General features: G+C 41.0%; 1 protein-coding gene across 3 annotated transcripts; it reads left to right on the plus strand.

Annotated features, from left to right (window-relative positions):
* Positions 1-422: 422 nt before the first annotated feature.
* On the plus strand, positions 423-16325 carry cdr2l (cerebellar degeneration-related protein 2-like). Of its 3 annotated transcripts, none has more exons than XM_053514435.1 (6): positions 423-559; positions 799-943; positions 10445-10557; positions 11629-11777; positions 13554-13718; positions 15016-16325. In XM_053514435.1, the coding sequence occupies exons 2-6, from the start codon at positions 865-867 to the stop codon at positions 15896-15898; spliced, it is 1389 nt and encodes a 462-aa protein (XP_053370410.1). In that variant the 5' UTR covers positions 423-559; positions 799-864; the 3' UTR covers positions 15899-16325. The 3 variants fall into 3 exon arrangements, with proteins under 3 accessions (XP_053370410.1, XP_053370413.1, XP_053370412.1); XM_053514438.1 differs by having other exon boundaries at positions 434-684; positions 803-943; XM_053514437.1 differs by having other exon boundaries at positions 434-682.
* Positions 16326-16444: the final 119 nt, after the last annotated feature.

Raw genomic sequence — 16444 nt, forward strand, 5'->3', positions numbered from 1 at the left:
ATATATATATATATATACCCGATTTTTTATTTTTTTTGCCGAATCTACGGAGCCCCTCTGGTAACATTCGGGGAAAAAGTGTATAAATTATATATTATTTTTTCCCGATTGTCACCTTAGGGGCTCCGTAGATTCGAGCATTCAACATGGCTACAGTATAATTTTTTTTACTTAATTAATCTGCATTGTGGTATAAATAATAATAATGAAGAAAATTTGAACACAAAATCAGGTAATGACGTAATATAACAGAATATACTAGAATACGTCGTTCCCAGTGAAAACAGAAATACATGGCGCGCGCTTGATAACGGTAAATCTGGCAACACGTGCAGCAGCCGCGAGGACCGGAGCCAGCCACCTCACCATCTGCACGAGCCGAACGGGATGTCGGGAATTCGACAAAGAGGTGATGTCGGCGATTAGCACGGGAGTGGGAGGGACCGAGTTTTGACAAAACTAGATGCCATCTGCAAGAACAAAAAAACGGCTTCTTGCAAAAACGGCAGCGATGCAAAGAGTTCACTGAGAAGCAGCACTGTTTGCCGATACATTAGTAGTAATATTTTTGATTATTATTGATATTATTATTCTTTTGCAGCGGGGTGAACAGGACAGGGATGTCAGAGTGCTAGCTGTCAGCCTGCTTTTGTCATTCCTCGCTTTCCTCCGCAGATCCTCTGTGTGTGTATATATGTGTGTGTGTGTGTGTGTGCCATTACAATGCTTTACACAATATCCGAGGTTTAAAAACAGCTCCTGTATGTATTCCTCTTAAATCCTATCTTTTCTTTGAAGTCAGCTTCAACCTGATCAGCTCAGCTCAGGCTGCTGTAACACCGTCTGCTGTGGGAGAAGTGCCTGATGCTCAGACCTGGCAGGATGGACGAGTTTGTGACCGAAGAGGACGAGCCATGGTACGACCAGAGAGACCTGGAGCAAGGTGAGTCCATGATGCAACATCCTACAGCTGCATGAAAGATCAGCTTTAACTACAACGTGCATCCTTTCAATGACAAAATAATAATGAGTAATGATCATGATCATAAATAATAATAAGATTATCATACAAAGGCTGTAATAATGGCCTGCTCTGCTGATGTCATCGAGTAATGCTGTGTGATCCGTTGAGGTGCAAGACTTAGCCCATCATTTAGCTTGGAATATTATTAATAGAGCTTATAATTTTTTTTTTGACAATGTATAAAAATGATCACCAGTATGTCTTCTTTCTTGCTCGGGGTTTCATCTCAGCTTGGGAATAAAGTGCTGCGCAGACAATAAAGTGCTGTGTTTAAGTGAATGTCCATTACTGGGGTACTAGGATTATCCGGTACTAGGATTTCTCTGCAAAAGATTTCCCCGATCTTATATCTTTTAACATGTTTTCCCAGTTTTACGCGTTACAATGGCTTTTTTTCTTTGTGGTGCAATTCTTGAATCTGATTGGTCAGACTGTGGAAGGAGTCTCCAGTGTCAACACTTTGTAAGGATAAGAAGTGTTTTAATAGGAAGGGTTCCTCCTTCCTATTACAAAGCTTTTTTTGCGCTTTCTGGTCTCCTAGAAACATTACAAACTACAATCTTATGGCGGCACAGTGACTTAGTGGTTCATACAGTCACTTTGTACCCCCAGGGGCTGGGCTCAATTCCCATCTCAGGTCTGTGTGCATGGAGTTTGTATGTTCTTCCTGTGCTTGGTGGGTTTCCGCCCACAATCCAAAGACTGATTAGGTTAATTGGTGTCACTAAATTGTCCGTAGTATGTGTGTGTGGATTGGTACCCTGTCCAGGGTGTGACCTTGTATACAGGGATAAAACGGTGGACGGTGAGTGAGTGAGTGAGTGTCTTCTTTAATCTCAAAACTGAAATAAGAAAAGCTGTTAAGGGACCAGATGTTGATAGTTGCGATAGGGATAACTTGTTTTGTGGATATTCTATAACATTAAACATGACTATAAATATTATAAAGCGTGACATGTCATTGATTAACTGAAATAAAAATGATATTAGTTGGGTTATCACTGTGGTACTGTATAAGTGGAATAAATTACTTCTGTATTTGCCCTGTTGTGAATTCTTCCCTATATTTACACATTCTATATTCACACTTTTAGTTTTTACCTTTTTATCATCTCTCTGTTCTTTCTTTTCTTCATTATAGCTCTGAAAATGGCAATTCATTCTCAGTCGTCTCTGCAGAGAACAACATATCCTCAAACTCACCTTTGCGTATGTGCAGTAGTGCTTAGACTTATGTTTTCGTCCTTTTCCGACCTTTGAGTAAGGAGTTTTGGCACTATTTATATTGTCAAGTGAAGGAATGTGCGTTTGCAGGCATTTTTCAAGGTCTACACCAGGACGATTTTTTGACATGGTCAGTTTAGTTAATCTAAAAGTGCATTACTGGATGGAACTGGAAGCGGGATACTGATCTGTGGGAAGTGAGAAGGAATGTGCAGGGAGGGAAGTCTCACCATTTGTGGCTTAAAGGCGACGTGGAACTTGGGTTTGCACATGGAGTTCTTGGCACAGAGTAGTGGTAATGGAATCGAGAGGAATTAAGTTGCTTCCAACAATGACATCAATTCAGGAATAATAAAACAGACCTTAATACTTTTTTTTTTTGCATACAGTGTTTTGTGAAAGACATCACCGATTGTCTTTCTTTCAGTCCCTCAATATTGATTGCATTGATGTAACTGCAGTGACATTATGTCAGGAATGAAGGTCTAAACAGCAAAAACAAGATGCAAATTTTGCTAAATGGAGATGGCAGCTGGATGATGAAACTGCACATTTAGATGTTAAGTGAAGGCTGATCTTATCATTTCAGTTACAGTTGACTTGCACTGCTATAAATGGCTTGGCGACAGCTTCACATACACACAAATGCCTTTCCTGTTGGAGGAATTTCTTCCACTGTAAACATTCTAGTGTATACTGGTGCTTCTAGTGCTTATAGAGAAACAACCAGGAAATGACAAATTAGAACCCACTGTAAACCCTGAGACTTTTATCCCTGGGCCTGTAGTACTGCATCCAACAAATTAGCAAATTGACAGGTGGTTACTGAATCAGCATCTGAAGCCTGATTTATGCTTCTGTGTCACATTTATGTCGACCTTACATCGTAGACTAGACGAATGACCTAGTTTTACGATTACACCACCAAACCACTAGTTGGCAGCGGGGGTTTTGTACCACTGTACAAATCTCTTTGCCACTCTCGGGTGAATGAAGTTGAGCAGATCATGTTGAAGTTTGCTTTTCCTGAAATGACTGCAGTGCAGAAACGGGAGAAGATGTAGGAGAAGATGGTCATGATGTTCAACTCAATTAAAAAAATGGTCGCATAGAAGAAGTAGGAAATGTGTTGTTACCAGGTGGACCAATCACAGTGGATGAGGTTGAGGATGTCAGGCAACAGTGTAAAGTACAAGACCAACTATGTGTTCAAGGATCACACTAACGTTCAGGGCAAAAATAGTCCAGGGGTAGATATGGTTGTCTGTCAAAGGTTGGTCTTAAACATGAGCCGGTTCACAGATTCATATGGGTGTGTTATTTGTGCTGCATTCATCTTAACTTACAAGTTGGAGGTTTAAACTTGGAATTACGCAATTGACAATTTTGACACTTTCAGGCAACAATGTGAGGGAAAGCATGAGGTGTGTGTTTTGTTAGCCGGTCTTTGTTGACCTGCTATTATAAGTTTAAGATGTAGTTACTTTTCATATGATCAGTGATAAAGTGGAGTATACTTTTTTGTAATATTTATTGATATTTTATTTACTGTTTATGGTATGAGCGGCCATGTTGCCATAACACCATATGCTGAACTCAAGGTGAAGACACCTTCTTGACTTTCTACATAGGAATTTCAAGTTTATTTTCCCCCAATTTAAATGCAAATTTCTTAAAATGATTGCAGTGTGTCGGAACCTTCAGGCTGTTAGCCATGATTTCCTGATTAATTAGGGTACAAATATGAGGTCACATAGAGGTCAAATTCTCCTAGTCATCCATCAATCATCATTCAGTCATTTATAAGGAAAGAAAAGAGAAGACAAACCAAAAAAGGGAATAGTGTGCTGACCTTCAGAAATCATGAAATGATTGTAAAAAAATATATATAAATAAACAATGCTGTCTTCAAAATGTCCATTTCTACAGTTGGGGCAATGTTTAAAAAGTGGACATCAAGAGGACCCAAGCTTATTTTGCCCCATGTAAAGGTCGGAGGATGGATGAATGGTCAAAAATCCTCAAGGATCATTGGTAGTAAAGAACGTAAAATGAGTTGTAAACATTGTGGTAAAAAGTTAAATCTTACTAAGACTCCAAAAGCTCCATCAGATGCCACCTTCAGAGACTTTCCTGTCAGTTAACCACCAGCATAAGCAACTGGACTTTACCGAATGCTACTACAGCTTTGCCTGGAACCGTGTTCTGTGTTCTGATGAAACAGAAATCGAGCTCATTGAAAATAAACGCTCAATGTGTGTTTAAATGTACAAAGAAGGATGGCCTTCTAGGTTCTAATGGACAGAACCCTTATCCCAATGTTAAAATACAGTGGAGATTCTACGATGTCAGTTTTAAACTGTTTTTCCTCCAAAGGCCCTAGGAACCTTGTTTACCATGTGAACCATGGTATCCTGGATCCTTATGAAACACCAGAACGTTTCAAAACAAAATCTGGCTGCCTCTGCTAGGACACTAGAACTGGTTCGCCATTGGATCTTTCAGCAGGACAATAATACAAGAAGCAAATGGTTCAAATAAACACAAAAACTTACCACAGAATCAAACATCTGTCATGGCCAACTGACCTGGACTCCACTGAAAACCCGTGGGGTGAGCTGAAGACAAGAGTGTGAATGAGAGGACCCAGGACCCTGGATGATCTGGAGAGATTGTATAAATTTAAATAGTCTCAGATGTTACGCTCTGTATTCTCCAACCTACATAAAATGTTAATGGAGAGAGGGCGGGGCCGATGTTTTTGTTGACATTTCAGTGTAAGATAAATCTGCTTCACAGAAGGGTGGATGTGTCCTTAACCCTTTTTACTTATCTCTATAAGGAGTACCAAAATGGTGGAGGACACTGTTATTGCTTCTTATTGCTGTAATAAAAAAAAAAAAACACACACACATTTGTGAAATTCCTCACTCATGCTCTATAACGTCTTTGGACTGTGTGTGGAAACCCATCAAGCACAGGAAGAACATGCAAACCCAAACTCAAAGTGGATGCCAAACCCTCGACTCTGGAGGTGTACGGTGACAAGTGCTAATCGCTACATGTGATGTGAAATCAGATTGTGTTATTTAAACTACTATAGGTTTGTGTGCAGTCAGGTCAGGCCTAAAATTACTTTTACTCTTTATATAAGCATTTCAGGTAGGCAGTGTAATGTTTTCTCCACCCACTATAGTGCAAATTGCAGGGCATTTAAAATTCACACCAACACAGATATCCTCGAGACTGTGATATCACCCAAGTATGCATCTTTATCATGACAACTGATTTTTAAAAACATAATTCTGTCAACATGTGACCTCAGGGTTAATCTAATGCAGAGATGCATATTTGTTTAAAAGAAGGCACAAAGGACACAATTGTTGTCAATAACTAGGAGTGTCATTGTGTCATCATACTGAAATTGGTATGACCCTAGGCTTTCCTTACAATAGGCCACAGTTGGGATTCTTAGTGAAATTCTTTGTGGTTACCACTGTCGCCTAGCACCTCCAGGGTCTGGGTTCGATTCCCACCACGGGCCTGTGTGCATAGAGTTTGTATGTTCTCCCCGTGCTTGATGGGTTTCCTCCTTCAAGACGTGTAGATTAGACTAACTGGCGTTCCTAAATTGCCCGTAGTGTGTGAATGATGATCGGGTGTCGAGCTTGCAACCAGACCCCTTAAGTAACTGCCACAGAAACAACAGATATATCTATCTCTATGACTTGTACGCTATTTTTAAAGATACCTTATTTATAAGTAAACATGCTATTATTTTACCCATGATTTACATATAGCAACTCAGGTGCAGCATCTCGGATTATTGTTTAAATAAGACTTGCATGTTATTGACTTCATGTTATAAAAGTTATACCCCGTGGCGTTATTTCATATGCATGGATGGTTACATTTAATTACTGGTGTACACTATTAATACATTGTTAATGCTTGCTTGATGTACTGTACTGTAGTTTCAACCGCAGTAGCAAATATGTTTAAAATTAAAATTGTATTTCATTGAAAAACAGATATTATTGTTTTGGGACAGTGTCTGGAAACTCATCTGTACTGAAAACCCTGCACATAGAGACATACTGTACAGTATTTATGTATTGTAGCGACACTACCGCAGAGTAGTAAGATAGACCCTAAAACCATAAACAATATTATTTGCTGTGTAGCCTCATGACCACTACACAATGGCTTCCTGTGTTTTGTTCTGAGAAGAAAAGAGAGATAGAAGGTGGATTATGTAATTGCTATCATGGAAGAGCCTTTATCTTCTCCCACTTCCTCCCTGGCTGCACTATATTTGATTAACTGTTATTAAGCCTGGCGTGATCTAGATGCTGAGGGGGAAGTGTTAGTGCTTCGTATGGAATAGGCAGACACTCAAGCAACCCTCCCACTAAAAGCTCCAGAAGATAAGATGTATACTGATGTCTGAAGACTAAATAATTAAGTGTACCGGACATGATGTTTATACATTCTTGGTTGTAGAAAAAGAGCAAACTTGCAGTACCTTTACTATTACATGTGTTACAATAGGGTCCCTAATTTGGGTTAATGAATTGAACTGTATGTTGCATGGTGGCTCGATCATTAGCATGGAGTTTGCATGTTCTTCCTGTCCTTGGTCGGTTTCCTTCAGGTACTCCGCTTTCCTCCTAGGTTGCCCAAAGTGCATGATTGGATGTGACAGAATGTGTGTTCTTGTGACCTTGCAATTGGTTGGCAGCCCATCCAAGGTTTCCTGAGTTCCCTGGAATATGCTCTAGTCCCTATATAGGATAAGCAATATAGATGATGGATGGATGAATTAAAAGGAACTCAGACCTCCATCCTAACCCAGATGGACCCTCATTTATACTAAGGTTATATGTCTTTGCACTATACACTCACCCAAAGGATTATTAGGAACACCATACTAATACGGTGTTTGACCCCCTTTAACCTTCAGAACTGCCTTAATTCTATGTGGCATTGATTCAACAAGGTGCTGACAGTATTGATAGGATAGCATCTTGCAGTTGATGGAGATTTGTGGGATGCACATCCAGGGCACGAAGTTCCCGTTCCACCACATCCCAAAGATGCTCTATTGGGTTGAGATCTGGTGACTGTGGAGGCCATTTTAGTACAGTGAACTCATTGTCATGTTCAAGAAACCAATTTGAAATGATTCGAGCTTTGTGACATGGTGCATTATCCTGCTGGAAGTAGCCATCAGAGGATGGGTACATGGTGGTCATAAAGGGATGGACATGGTCAGAAACAATGCTCAGGTAGCCTGTGGCATTTAAACGATGCCCAATTGGCACTAAGGGGCCTAAAGTGTGCCAAGAAAACATCCCCCACACCATTACACCACCACCACCACCAGCCTGCACAGTGGTAACAAGGCATGATGGATCCATGTTCTCTTTCTGTTTACGTCAAATTCTGACTCTACCATTTGAATGTCTCAACAGAAATCGAGACTCATCAGACTAGGCAACATTTTTCCAGTCTTCAACTGTCCAATTTTGGTGAGCTCGTGCAAATTGTAGCCTCTTTTTCCTATTTGTAGTGGAGATGAGTGGTACCCGGTGGGGTCTTCTGCTGTTGTAGCCCATCCGCCTCAAGGTTGTGCGTGTTGTGGCTTCACAAATGCTTTGCTGCATACCTCGGTTGTAACGAGTGGTTATTTCAGTCAAAGTTAGGCATTTTCGCCCACAGGACTGCCGCATACTGGATGTTTTTGCCTTTTCACACCATTTTTTGTAAACCCTAGAAATGGTTGTGCGTGAAAACCGCAGTAACTGAGCAGATTGTGAAATACTCAGACCGGCCCGTTTGGCATCAACAACCATGCCACGCTCAAAATTGCTTAAATCACCTTTCTTTTCCATTCTGACATTCAGTTTGGAGTTCAGGAGATTGTCTTGACCAGGACCACACCCCTAAATGCATTAAAGCAACTGCCATGTGATTGGTTGATTAGATAATTGCATTAATGAGAAATTGAACAGGTGTTCCTAATAATCCTTTAGGTGAGTGTACGTAAAGTACTCTGAACTGGTACATTCTAGTTTTTTGCATAATACCCATGTGCTTGATTTGCTTCTGATTTATGAGAGCCAGTTTCATCATGGTGCTTAATGGATTTTACAAATGCACTTGCTGATACTGTTCCTACAAGAACTATTCCAGAAGAGATGACCTCCATGTCTTAAAAGAACATCTGACTGTTGTTGTCACTTAATCAACTACTAAAAAAATCCAGTATTGTTCTAGAATGTAGAATATAAATCCCATCTTGTGTCCAAACTTTTGATCAATACTGTACATAGATAAAATAAAAGAAAACCTTGTTGGTTTCACTCCTTAGGCTGCTCATTTGCATCTCCTTCACATAATAACGTGAATAATTATTCTTTGAGAGTGATATCCTCAGGCCAATGTTGTTTTATTGATACAAATGATGCAGATATTTGCATTATATCCGGATGTGGAAACTCCTTACAGTGTTACAATTCTAATCAGTTTTTTTAAGTACATGCATTCTGGGGCAGCATAGTGGTGGTGTTGGCTTGTAAAGGTTATATGGAACTCTGGTTATTGGGATTTTACTCTATCGTAGGCACCGATGTCCAAGAACATGCATGTAGGTACATGAATTGGCTAGCCTAGGATGTCAATGAGTGTAATGTCCTGTGACAGCTCCTTCCAGGCACCAGATCCTCCGCAGTCCTGACCAGGCTAATGTGGTTACTGGAGTGGAATAAATGAATTAACAGCGGCTTCTTCTGTTTTTTTTTTTTGTGGATGATTGGTTGAAGAAACCAGGTTTGACAACACTGAGAACTTTTATCAGTGTGTGCTAGTCTCTTTTTCAAGTGATCTTTATGGCTTAGTCATCCTGGTCTAAAACTCTTCCACTGCATTTGCTCTGTCTCAGCAGTTTGCCTGTATGTCTATGAGAAATTCAAAAAAATGAGACAACACAAAAGCTATGTCTTCAATGAAAAAAAAAAAAAAGGTTAACAAGGGAGAAGCCTCGTTCGTCCTTGTGTGTGCAATGAATCATCTCCTTGGTAAGACCTACCCTGCTTTAGTCGCAGCTTGGAGACCTCAGGGAGCGGTTCACAAACAGCCTGGACATTGTTTCCTATTCTCCTGTATAATTTATATGTGCATATCTTATTGTTTGGTGCCGTACTGTTACAGTACTGTATGTTTGCAGTATTGCTGCCACCGGTGGGTTTATGATTCATTGCTGCATTCACATCCATGCAGTGGAGGTCAATGTTTCTGACCCTGGTAAGTCTTCCCTGTACGGTATATATTTATCTCCTTGACAGTCCCCGTGGATGCTCATAACCAGCTGTAGTGTGTTGTGTAGGGAAAAACTGGCTGCAGCATAGATGCATTTTAGATGGTCTCCAGTGCCAGAGAGAGAAATTTGATTTGCTATGATTTTTTTTACTATGAAAAAAAAAAGTGCTTGATTTCATGCTTTTGGGTTAGGGTTAGGGTTAGGGCATCCAGGCAGTGTGTGAGACTTGAAGCAGGGTGTACTGTACTAAGAAAACTTGATGGCATCCAAGCACTAGTGAAGCGCTGGGATAAGTGCATTAGTGTAGCACAAGACTTATTATAGAGAAATAAAGAGAGTCAAAAGTCCTGGTTTGACTTGAACAGAAAAAATATAAAGTAATGACCGGTGGCCCATTTGCACAGTACTTTTAATCTGAATTTAATTTATTAGCCATGTGTTTTTTAAAGGACTATAAATTAACCGGTAACAATATTCTTTGATTTTCCTGATAAATAAATAAAACCATACAGACGTTTGTTTTTTGGGTTTAATGGACGTTATAAATATGAACGAAGCAAAATGTGACTTTATTTGCTGTTAAACAAACCACATCTCACACTTCCTCTATTTTTTGTTGATTAAAGCATCACATTTTGCATTGCTTATGATAGATGTCAATACCTTTCGCAAAATCGTATGATTTATATAAATTGTATGCGTGTGTGATGGATTGGCACCCATCCATTGAGACAAGCAAATAGAAAAAAGCTACTATGATCAACAGTGTTTCTGGATAGTAAACCCTACTTATAATTAGCAAGATCACTTAAACGCACATTAAGCTTCACATTTCACATCCCTTGTGTCATCTGTCTTTGTTTGCTCTTTCCCAGATCTGCACTTGGCAGCGGAGCTAGGGAAAACCCTTCTGGAACGCAACAAGGAGCTGGAGGATTCGCTGCAGCAGATGTACGTCACCAACGAGGAGCAGGTGCAGGAGATCGAGGTACGGCCCTCCTCCCATTTTACACCAAGATACGCCGGGCTGTGTGTGTGTGAGAGACATTTTTTAAATGGACTCGGCCTATGAATTTCCAAAGGAAACCATTGTCGGGTCTTGGCATGAGGTCAGCAGAGAATAGTCTAAGCCTTGCTGGTGGAGAAGGGTATTTCGGGAGTGTGTGGGTGTTGGGAAGAAGCCTGCTGTTCGCCTGTGACGTTGCCAGATATGCCAGTGTCTGCTGTACAAAGACAATTACAGAGCTAAAACAATAGAGTGTACTGTTGGAAGGATGAATTTAGTCATTTGTTGATACTCTGTGCAGTATTTTACAGTGATGCCCATCAGCCTCTGTATACGTCTGTGTACGCTACTCCCTCCAACAGTCATGAAGCAGCATTGCAGATCTGACTAACTTTATGTGTTTTTCGCTGGCAAAACAGAATTTCAATAAAATGTAAGAATTTCCTGAATTTGTTACACATGTGACATTTTAGGTTGCAGTTTAGGATTATGGGAAGAGATAGTCTTGATAAAAGTCAATGACACCTGGTAGAACATTTCTTGCTTGCAAATCCCGCGATACCTTGTCTTTACCAAGGATAAAACCGCAACCAAAAATTCTGATTTCTCTTCTCATATGTATGGTTTGATCTCAAATCCAAGTGGCTTAATTGTATAGCCAAAACAAAAGAATTGGCCTTACTGCAGCATCTGTGGGATGTGCTGAAACAAGAAGTCTGATCCATAGAGGCTTCACCTTGCAACCTTACAGGACTTGTCAGGATCTGCAACTGACAGCTGGGTGCCAGATATCACAAGATACATTGAGGTCTAGTGGAGTCCATGCCTCGACATGTCAGGGATGTTTTGGCGGCAAAATGGGGGCTCACTTTTAGGTGGGCAGTCACGATGTTAGGTTTGATTGATGTATATTTCACTGTTACAAGATACAAGTTCTTTGTTTTAAATACTATGTATATAGTGTAGAATATAATATAGTAGAAGGTTAGGATAAAAAGAAAAAAAAAACTGAAATGTTCTTTGTGTTTTATCATATGCATCTTTCCCTGGCAGTACTTGTCCAAGCAAGTGGAGATGCTCCGGGAGATGAATGAACAGCATGCAAAGGTCTATGAGCAGTTAGACGTCACCGCTCGAGAGCTTGAGATCACCAATGAAAAGCTGGTGTTGGAAAGCAAGGCTTCTCATCAGAAAATAGACAGGTGAGTACAATTTGTAAAATCCATAAAGGACATGAAGGGACAAATTCGTCATCTCGTCCAATTTCGTGACCGTTTATCCTAATGTTACACCGTAATTACCGTGCAACGACAGTAAATGTTCTACTGAAAACGCCTCTTATGAGATGCTTTGCCTGATGGCTGCAGTTACAGTAGCAGATTTCATTTCAAGACATTTAAGTGTCAGCTCTCTCTGAATATGAATGACATTCTGCCACTCGTTGCACCACTGCAATTGTGTAATCAATTGTGTCACTACCACTGGTATTATACTACTACTCTACTATGTGCCATTCTTTACAAAGCCTGGCATTTAATATAATTTTACATTTAGCTCCAGATCACACATGGCAATTCTTATCTACTCAAGGGTCAAATTTCATGGCACTCACTTACCATCTACAGTACACGCTGCATTATTTAGCTTGGGCGTTTTGCTAGGCTAACAGACGCCATTCAATAGAACCCACTGCTGACGCGGTACTTACAGGATAATAGGCACGATATGCATAAATATTGTGTTTATAATACTGTATACTCCCACCAGGCATTTCATTAGATACACCTTGCTAGTACTTTTGCTTTAATTCTTCATGGCATAGATTAGGCAAGGTGCTGAAAACATTGCTTAGAGATTTTGATCCATATTACCATGATAGCATCATGCAGATGTTTTAGATGTTACGGATGATAAGAATCTCTTATTCCATCACATCCCAAAGGTGCTTTATTGATTGAGATCTGGTGACTATGGACACCATTTGGGTAAAGTGACTTCATTGTGATGTTCAAGAAACCAGTTTGAGATGATTTTAGCTTTATGAGATGGAGCATTATTCTGTGGTCATAAAGGGACAACAACAATACTCAGGTGGCCTGTGGCATTTAAATGATGCTCAGTTGGTACCCAAAGTGTAGCAAGAAAATATCCCCCACACCATTACACCACCAGCAGCAGGGTGGATCCACACGTTTAGGTTGTTTATGCCTAATTCTGACCCTAATCAAAACTTATCAGACCAGGCAAATTTTTTTCAGCCTTCTGTTTCCTGTTCTTAGCAGGGGTGGCATCCGCTGTGGTCTTCTACTGCTGTATCGTGTCTGTGTCAAGGTTCGACATTGATTGTTTTTGAGTTACTTTTGCCCTTCTATCAGATCAAACCAGTTTGGCCATTCTCATCTGACCTCTGGTGTCAACAAGGCATTTTCTCTCAGAGAATGGCCCCTTACTGGATATTTTCTTTTTCTAGACCATTCTCTGTAAATCCTAGAGATGGTTATGAGTGGAAATTCCAGAAGATCAGCAGCTTTAGAAATCCTCAGACCAGCCCATCTGAAAACGACCATGCCGCATTCAAAGTCACTTAAATTCGACTCTTTTCTTTGAATCTCGTTCATCCAAATGAATGAATCTTTTTTTGAGTCGTTTCGTTTTTTCAATCAGAAATAAAATAAATGGTTACATTTTTAATAAACAGACTCCCATCATGTCTACATAAATGAATTTTGGATATAGTTCCATTAATAAAAATATTACAGTGCAGCTAAGGACATAATATGATGAACAGAAGAGCAGCTCACCTCTCATATCTTTTGGTCTGAATCGTTCATTCTTTCACGTGTCGCATGCTACTGGTTTACACTAAGACACTACATGTACACATTTACTGCTTTACCCTATAGCACACATGTCCCTGGCTTAAGTCACTCAAACATCACTCAATAGATGATAACCGGTGATCAAATCTGGGCACACAGGTTGACGAACACTATGGAGATGCTGCAGGGCCAGGTGGACACGCTGACGGCCCGTGTGGAGGAACTGCGCACCCTTGAAGAGCTCAGGGTTCGCAGGGAGAAGAAAGAGAGGCGAAAAACTGTGCACTCCTTCCCCTGCCTCAAGGAGCTCTGCACCGCACCCAGGTCTTACATCATGTCTGATTATATCTCTGACTAGATTACAGGTATCTAATTTAATTTGCGGGACAGTCAATGGTCATGATGGAAATGAAACTCATTTCCATCATGAAAAAACATTTTAGTTTGAAGGTGTTCTTGTTGTCCTGTATACCAAATGGCTGTTTGAGAGCAAAAGTCTGTTGGTTAATTTTTTTTTTTAGATCTGGAACGTATTAAAACCCACATTAAAGAACTTCCCTGTTTCAATACAGCTTTAATTAAATGTTGAATTATTTAGTTAGAATTTTTTTCCCCCTTGAACCCAAATTGGTCTGGGTTTAGTTATTAGTCGATGTTTCCCTCCGCCACCTGGTGCTCTGCAGTCACTCGACAGCCCTTTCTGTCAAAGGAAGCATCCGAAATGGCTCTTTGGTTTGTTCCTCCAGGAAACTCTTGGTACAGCAGAGGAGTTATCATTTTACAAAAGCAGAAGCATAAAGGTTTCCCAACTACTTTAACGGCAAAACATTTTAAAGATATATTGTAAAACATTTCCGCACTCCGGTTATATTAAAACTTCTGTTGTCTTATCAGCACCTTCAGTTCAAAGCCACTGTCTCTCCAGACAGGAAAGTGATGCATGGTAACTGGTGCCATTATTTATCGAAGACTGCACGCAGTATGGAGAAAGTGTTTGGTTTTTAGCCGATACTCTGAGGAAGGTGTAGGTTTCTTAGAGAATGATTACTGGTGATGAGACATAGATTCATCACTACGAGCCTGTAAGTAAACGAGTACGTAACGGAAACATCCTCAGTCGCTGACCAAGAAAAAAGTTTAAAAGTCAACCCTCAGCTGAAAAATTGATCTTGACAGTTTTCTGGGATTCTCGAGTGCCAGTATTGGAACATTATCAAGATTAAATATTCGGCAGTGCTTGTGATCGTGAGACGCTTATAGCAGTGCTTCCTTTAAGAACTTCGGATTAAACGCAGCGGACCGCCATCCAATGGCATTGTGATCTTGCAATATAATGCATGGACGCACACTTCTGCCCGCGCTGCAAAAAAATACTTTCGATGTGTTAAAGCATCCTCCTTATAGCCTGATCTTGCTCCTTCAGACCTCCGCCTGTTTGGTCCTCTGAAAGCAGCTCTACGTGGACAAAGATTCACTTCAAAGGAATAAGATAGATTGTGCGGATAATTTTTGACTCACCCTTGTATAAATATACTGAAAAGTTTAATTCTAGAAAATTGTGCTGTGTTATGATTTCATATATAATAAGACTGTGTTCTAATTACACAAATTCTCTTCTCAGGTATGAGGATGGATTCAGGGTGTTTGGTCCAGGTAGTGGTGACCTCCAAGAGCGGAGGCCAGCAGATGAAGAAAACGAGCACCTGCGGGCATTGGTCGCATCTCTCCGTGCAGCTGTAACAGCCGAGCGAGGACGACGGGAGAATGCAGAGCGCGAGTGCACCGCCGTGTTGCAGGAGTTTGAGCGCTTGGAGCAGCGACTTCTGGGTGCCGAGGGCTGCCAGCAGCGTGTCCACGAGCTGGAAGCAGAGCTGCAGGAGCTACAGCAGCTACGCAAGTCCCGTGCCTGTTTACTCGCTGCTGAGGATGGCCTGGAGCAGACGCTGCTCAACAGTGCCCCGGAAACTGATACGGTGGAAGATATTGCAAGTGCAACCCAAGAGAGCACTGGAGAGCCGCCGGTACGCAAAAGCTGCAGTGACACGGCACTAGACGTCATCTCGGGAGTAGATGCTACCGGACGACGCAAGGGCAGCTATGCGCTCCATGCCAACGGTGTGCGCAAGCGTGGCATGTCCATCTTGCGTGAAGTAGATGAGCAGTACCATGCGTTGCTCGAGAGGTATGAGGAGCTCTTGGGCAAGTGCAGGCGCCATGAAGAGAGTCTGTGCCATGCCGAGGTACAAACTTCACGGCCGGTCTCCAGAGACCCGTCCATGAAAGAGTGTCGTGCAACTGAGGCTGTCACGCAGCAAAGCACCCCACCACAGACACCCTCGACACCTGAGGCCATGGAGGGCATCAGTCGGCAGGTGGAGGCTGTGGACAAGAGGTTGAGCCAGAACACACCAGAATACAAGGCTCTGTTCAAAGAGATCTTCTCACGTCTGCAGAAGACTAAGTCCGACATCAACTCCACCAAAGGGAGGAAAAGTGGAAAATAGCTCTAGGTTTTTGTTTTTTTTTCTCCTTAGAGAAATGCATGGTAGGCTCTATTGTTCTACCTCAATTAAGACCAGTCTTAATTGTTTAATCAGCCAGATTCAGTAAGCTGACATCTGAAAAGGCTTCATGATAGTGCAGAGCTAATGGGTAGAGTAGAATGGCTTACTCGCCATGTTGGTGCACCTCACATGAGGACCAGCATCGACAAAGCAGATCACTGATGTCTGATGGTTCTTTCCTTGGTTGTTTGTGTTTTAAGGAAGGTTGTTTCTGATCGTTGGTTTTTCTGGACCCTAATTTACTAGCAAGGTACCAGTATGTATATTAAAAAAATGCCAATGCTTATTCTTCCTATTTCCTTAACTGTATGTAATACCTTCTATTCTGTAATCATCTCTTTCCAAAATTAAAGACGCTTTGCTTATACATTGGTTTACAGATTTATTATTTTTAGAATGGATGCATGAATGAGTGCATAAACAGGATGACTTCAACCCAAAAAAAGGGGTATGTCCAAGTTAATAAAAGAGGGGAATAAAAGAAAG

The sequence above is a fragment of the Clarias gariepinus genome, chromosome 16, assembly GCF_024256425.1.
Source record: "Clarias gariepinus isolate MV-2021 ecotype Netherlands chromosome 16, CGAR_prim_01v2, whole genome shotgun sequence".
Lineage (NCBI taxonomy): Eukaryota > Metazoa > Chordata > Actinopteri > Siluriformes > Clariidae > Clarias > Clarias gariepinus.